Source organism: Tenrec ecaudatus, chromosome 15, assembly GCF_050624435.1.
Source record: "Tenrec ecaudatus isolate mTenEca1 chromosome 15, mTenEca1.hap1, whole genome shotgun sequence".
Taxonomy (NCBI): domain Eukaryota; kingdom Metazoa; phylum Chordata; class Mammalia; order Afrosoricida; family Tenrecidae; genus Tenrec; species Tenrec ecaudatus.
In genome coordinates this window covers 106,802,150-106,808,433 of record NC_134544.1, presented here as the reverse complement: position 1 = coordinate 106,808,433, position 6,284 = coordinate 106,802,150, and the positions used below count along the sequence as shown (strand labels likewise).

Genomic DNA, 6,284 nt, shown 5'->3' with positions numbered 1-6,284 from the left:
GTCCATAGAATTTTCCCACCCTTGTTCACGGCAGCTGTTGTCTGGAGAGAGGGAGACAGTGATAGTCATGGTGGCGGGCTGGTCCTTCATCTCACTGCCCCTGGTTGTTCCAGTGACAATTTCAGAAGACATCTTTTAAAGCTTGTGATAGTTGTCTTCATATTCGCAGTGTCAAGAGTTTTTAGATAATTTGATATCCGGTTGTTTTTAACTTACGGTGTCACATGTTTGTCAAAGGAGAACCGTGCCTCATAGTGTGTTCAAAGATTTTTGTTTGTTTTTGTTTTTGTTTTTCAAAATATGTCACCAGGCCTCTCTGAAAGTACTTTTGAGGAGAAACCAAACCAAATCATCTTCTAAGTTAGCTTCTAAACATTCTAACTGTTTGCATTATTAGGGGTTTCAAATTTAAAGAAGTGAACTATGACATTTATTCACATTTATTCAACAAAAAATGACATACGTATTTTGGAGAGTTTAAAGAATTTTTTTCTAATTAAATTCTTCCTTTTAAGATTTTTGGGTTTGCAATTAAATCTGTTTTGTTCCATTTTCTAGTGAAATTCTCTAAGGCTTTAGGAAAAAGACATTGCATTTAGTTTGTTTTTGCTGATGTTTCTCAGATGATTACTAGGTGTGGCATAAGAGTGGATCAATGACAAGGTGGGTGGAGATAACACAGGCCTAATAAAAGACTGATAGGATTTTCACATTGGAATCTGGGTGGGTCTAATCCAATGAAAATTGTCCTGGGAGATTTTCATTCCTGTGGTGAGAATATTTCTTTTAGATGCATAATTCATAAATTACATTTTATTTATGGATCCTAAAATACATGTCTTTGACTGGATGTTTTAGGCTGTTATTGGTGTTCTGGGCTATGGAATTGTTCCTGATTCATACTTACCCTCAAGTCTTACTCATAGTTAGCCTATGTCAAGATGGAATCAATTCTGCCCAAAACATGGCCATCCTTACAATTGTTATGCTGGAGCTGATTGCTGCAGTTACCATGTCATTTCATCTCAACGAACATCTTCCTATATTTTCTCTGAACCTTTTATTCAACAAGCCTGCAATTTTCCAAGGACTGAAATGTTAATCTAGTAGAGGTCAATGCCAGTTCCTTGATATTTTTTCCTTCAAATCATAAAATATTGAAACAATATAAATTCGTATCAGAATTCAGATTTTTTGTTTGTTTTCTTTAAGAAAAGCTTTCTGTTTGAGTTCCATGAAATACACTTTGTCTCTGATTGCGAGTCATAATTTGATTTTAATTTGACTCTCTCTAATGTTCACCTACTGAGGATAAATGCATCTAATGATGCAGATTATTTGTGACATAGACATGTTTGGTTTTCTGTTTCAATTTGATGCTTCTCATGCACATGGAATCAGGAGAGGCAATGATTTTAAGCTCATAGATGCAAAATACTAGTCATTGGTTCAAGCTCATCAACTGTTTCTTGGAGAAACAGGAGAAAGGGGTGCCTATTTGAAAATGATTAGGGCAAAGAATGTACAGATGTGCTCTTTATACAATTGATGTATGTATATGTATGGATTGTGATAAGAGTTGTATGAGCCCCTAATAAAATGTTTTTTTTTAAAAAAAGAGAGAAAGAAAGGGATGCCTAGAGAGAAATGGCACAGTCAGACTCCATAAAGGTTACAGCCTTAAAGCTAATGCTCTGGTGCAGTGCTACTATATTCTACAGGGTGTTTATTCTGTGATAGGGTTACCTTGCTTGTCTTAGTAAAATGAGGTGGGTGTATTTTTCAATGATCTGACGTAAGTTGAGTTTGAACTGCCAGGCTCTGTGTTAGAGACAAAGCTGTGGATCATTGACCTCCATCTCACTCAAGGCTCCTTAAGCTATGCTTTCACTTTTTTAAAGATAATTGTATATCTAGTTTTAATCCTAAAATGTCTCTAAAGATAATATAACTTAGGAATTAGACTAAAATTTTTATATAACACATATTTAACAACTTCTAAATTGCTTTGTTTTGCCCAATTTTTTTTGTTACTTTTGAGTGTATAGCCAGGGCATGGGTGGGGTGGTGGGGGCGGGAGTAGGATGAGAAAGCCAGAACTAGATTGGACTGCCCATTATGGTCAATACTGAGTTTCAAATTTGCTGGTCATTATTTCTAAATACTATGTACTTAAGAGGCAATCATCCCAATGGTAACACAATATTTGAGAACTTTCACTACATTCAGGTTTCTGTATAACACATAGGGTTACACAAATATCTTTCATAGCTAAAGTTTTCTGTACCTCTACTTGTTTTTCCAAGGTTCACTTTTAGTGTTAATCAGGATAGCTATTGCATGTTTCTCTGAAAGTGCTTGATGAATTATATTTCTGTTGCTTAATTTTTAAAGATAATTCATCCAGTTTTAAGATGACTGTTGAAGTCATTTTACATAAATTTTATTTTTCCTATGAAGTTCACTGAAATGTTCACTTTTTCTGCCCTGTATTGGAGCCCTCTTGGAGCCCCATTGGGCTGCCAACCCAGCAGTTCCAAGGACCAGTCGCTCCATGGAGAAAGACAAGGCTTTTAACGCTTGTCAAGAGTTACAGCCTGAGGAAAACACAAGCACATCTCCTCCATGTGTTACAGGGTGAAACTGATGTCAGTGAGTTTGCTTGGTTAGTTGTCTTGGTTCATATTTTACATGAAGTGTGATTTTTGATATTAGCATCTTCAGGCTATATTTATTCACCTGATTTTTTACTAGCACTTCTCATAACATTCACTTATGTCAGGGGTGTCAAACTGGTGGCCTTCCGGCTGCCTGCGACTGCTCAGGTAATTTTTTGTGGCCCCAAATTATCTGAAATAAAATGAAAATAGAAAAAATTGTTATAAAGAAAATAGCGCTTAGGGGAGATGGAGGCAATACTGTACACACAATTCCCTCTTTAACCCTTTAACTACAGAAGACCACTATACAGGTGGCCCAAAGTCTTTTCTGGAGGCCTGTGGACGTTTCTAGACACGATCATTTCCGGTAACGTTTTAAAGCGATGTCTGCCACTCTCATTGCATAATAAAAACAGATCCTAACTGTAAAAAGGTTAAAAACAGGACTCTAGGATATGCTGTTATGAGTCATACCTAGCAGCAATGCTAGTTAACATTTTTAGAGGGAAGCCATTACGATTGTGCATCACATTTGTCAGCTGTCCAACATTTTGTGTTTTTTATTACTTTGTTATATTTTCCGGTCACACCATAAGAGGCAAGGGAAAGCTAGTAGAAGGAAAGCACTGGCAAATTTCCGGTTAAAAGCATAATTATAGTTTTATAAATAAAACCAATGTTTAAATAAAAACAATTATATAGGGTTTTAATTATCCTATCCATATTTCTGAATCCTCACTTCAAAATAAAAATTCAACAAAATTTGTAAATGTGATGTGGCCCACTTTAATCTTGCCTGTTGCACCACATGGCAAGCATTTTAATTGAGTTTGACACCCCTGACTTCTGTTGAATGTTACTGAATTACTGTCTTTAGATTTACTTTTTAAAAATCCCTTGAGACACTCCTTGTTAGTGGAATTAGAAATTTCCCAGGATTGCAACAGAAGCTAAGTATCAACAGATAGAGACACCCTTCCAACTGAACAAACTTCCAAAGCAGCATAATGAGCCAGGAGCAATCTGGGAAAACCCACTCCGTGTGCACAAATCCTGTCTCTTTGGGGGAAACAATAGTTGTCCATCATAGTAGAATTCCCTTGGTCAATCAGCATGCCTGGGGAGAGTGCATTTGCTCTCACAGAGCCATCAATACACTGCAAGAGATTTTCAGACAGAAAAAGAAACAAAAGCACAGCATCCAAATACACAGAACATCCATAAGAACCGGGTTTTCTGACTTTATTTTGCAGCCATGAATTCCCAGGACTATCGAAGCCAGAACTCAAGCCTTAAAATCATGACTTTCCGGCCTACCATGGAAGAATTTAAGGATTTCAACAAATACATTGCTTACATGGAATCCCAAGGTGCCCACCGTGCAGGCCTGGCTAAGATAATCCCACCCAAACAGTGGACAGCCAGAGAGAACTATGACGATGTGGATGACATCCTCATAGCCAGTCCTGTGCAGCAGGTAACTACTGGGCAAACAGGTGTCTTTTTGCAATACCATAAAAAGAAGAAATCCATGACCGTGGAGGAGTATCGCCACTTGGCCAACACTGACAGATACCGCACTCCCACACACCGGGATGTTGACGATTTGGAGCGGACCTATTGGAAGAGCCGCATGTACAATTCTCCCATTTATGGGGCTGGAGTATGTGGCTCCTTATTTGGTGAAAACACTGAGCATTGGAACCTCAGACACCTGGGGACGATCCAGGATCTGCTGGAGCAGGAGTGTGGAGTTGTCATCAAAGGCGTCAACACCCCCTACCTGTACTTTGGCCTGTGGCAGACCACCTTCACTTGGCACACGGAGGACATGGACCTGTACAGCATCAACTACCTGCACTTCGGGGAGCCCAAAACGTGGTATGCGGTGCCCCCTGAACATGGAGCCCGGCTGGAGAGACTGGCCAGGGAGCTTTTCCCTGGCAGTTCCAGTGGCTGCGCGAACTTCCTGCGGCACAAGGTGGCCCTCATCTCACCCAGAGTCCTCAGGGAGAACGGCATTCCTGTTGGTCGGATCACCCAGGGAGCAGGCGAGTTCATGGTCACATTCCCCTATGGATACCACGCTGGCTTCAATCACGGTTTCAACTGTGCGGAATCCATCAACTTTGCCACCCTGCGCTGGGTTAATTACGGTAAAGCTGCTTCTCAGTGCAGCTGTGGGGAAGCCAGGGTCACATTTCCCATGGACGCCTTCGTGCGCATTCTGCAACCCGAGCGCTATAAGCTGTGGAAACACGGCAGGGACCGCACCTCCTTGGACCACGTGGAACCCACAGCACTGACCAGCCCGGAGTGGACGGCCTGGAAGGGAGCCAGGACTCGTGCGATGGTCAAGGGGCGTCTGCGGTCCTTTAAGCCACGCAGGGCCAGGCGTCGCTCTCTGACTCTGGCAGCAGACAGTGGGCTTGGGGGCTGTGCACTGGTATGTCCTCGTCCCACAACCCACTCCTGGGCAGACAGCTCTACTGTACAGCCTGAGGACCCTACCTGCATGGGTTGCAGTCCTACAGGATCCAGTGTCTCCCTACTTCCCACCTCAGTTCCATCTGCCCAGTATCTCCAGGCTTCACCAAAGGGGACTCGCACTAGGCGTCCTCAGGACTCCGATGCCCACCAGCAGTCTGTCAAGTCCAGGGCCAAGAGCCACACAGCAAGCACATTTGTACACCTGCCCACACAGGCATTGCATGAGAATCAACAATCAACAGATGACTCTGGCCCTCGGAGATTTGAGATCCAGCATGCTGTTAAAGCTTCTGGGTGCTGCTGTGACCCCGATCTTCAGCCCTTGGGACCCCCACTGAATCCTGATTCTCTGACGCACCCTGGCCCCTGCCTGAAGTCACTGGACAACATCTCAGTGAATCTCCCGGACATGCTTGTGCTGAGTCCTCCTAATGAGTCTTTGACTTCTAAAACATTCTCCAGCTATGCCTCTGTGCACAGTATGGCACCTCTGGACCCCCTTGGTGCTATTGCTATGGACCCCCTTAAACTTCTATAGTCCTGCCCTCAGATGAGGTTCTGCAAATCTACTTACATAGATCCTTGGAGACAGACTCGATGGAACTTCACTTCCTAAATCCTGAAAGGTTGTCACCAGCAAAGATCTTCTTGTTGTGAGTTTAGCTAAACTGCAGTTTTTGTCAAATGTGATTGTCCCTTGGACTATCTCTCACCTTCAGGAAACAAAGACACACCCAGCCAATCTTCAACATGGGAATTGTAATCTGTGGTGATTTAATTGTAATTGTAATCTGTGGTGATCCTTGACCTCTCAGTGCCATGTTGATAGGTTGCCTAATACTTGCTCAGACTATGGACTCCACTAAAATGTGTTCTAAGGACTCACAGACCAACTGGATATATGTGTGTCCCTTGATTCTTCCTAGGCTTGGGAGTTGTCCTTGAAAAGAACTCCCTGCGCAGAAATCATTAAACCCATTGCTTTCCAGCGTGTCTCTCCACGTGGCAATTTCAGTGATCAAGACCCACTGTTTCAAAGTTGGACTTGGGGCTAATATTTAAGGAGGCCCATTGCCAAGTCTTTCTTTGATAATGCAGGAGGTGGGTTCAAACTGCTAACCTAGTCCTCACAAA

At 42.3% G+C, this 6,284-nt stretch overlaps 1 protein-coding gene across 1 annotated transcript; it reads left to right on the top strand.

Annotated features, from left to right (window-relative positions):
• Window positions 1-3,915: 3,915 nt before the first annotated feature.
• On the top strand, window positions 3,916-5,688 carry LOC142427674 (lysine-specific demethylase 4D-like). The gene has a single exon (XM_075532833.1). It carries the CDS (start codon window positions 3,916-3,918, stop codon window positions 5,686-5,688), a length of 1,773 nt encoding a protein of 590 aa, XP_075388948.1.
• Window positions 5,689-6,284: the final 596 nt, after the last annotated feature.

Bases quoted from the DNA above. Each gene is read 5' to 3' on its own strand.
- LOC142427674 (XM_075532833.1), top strand. From the start codon at position 3,916: ATGAATTCCCAGGACTATCGAAGCCAGAACTCAAGCCTTAAAATCATG.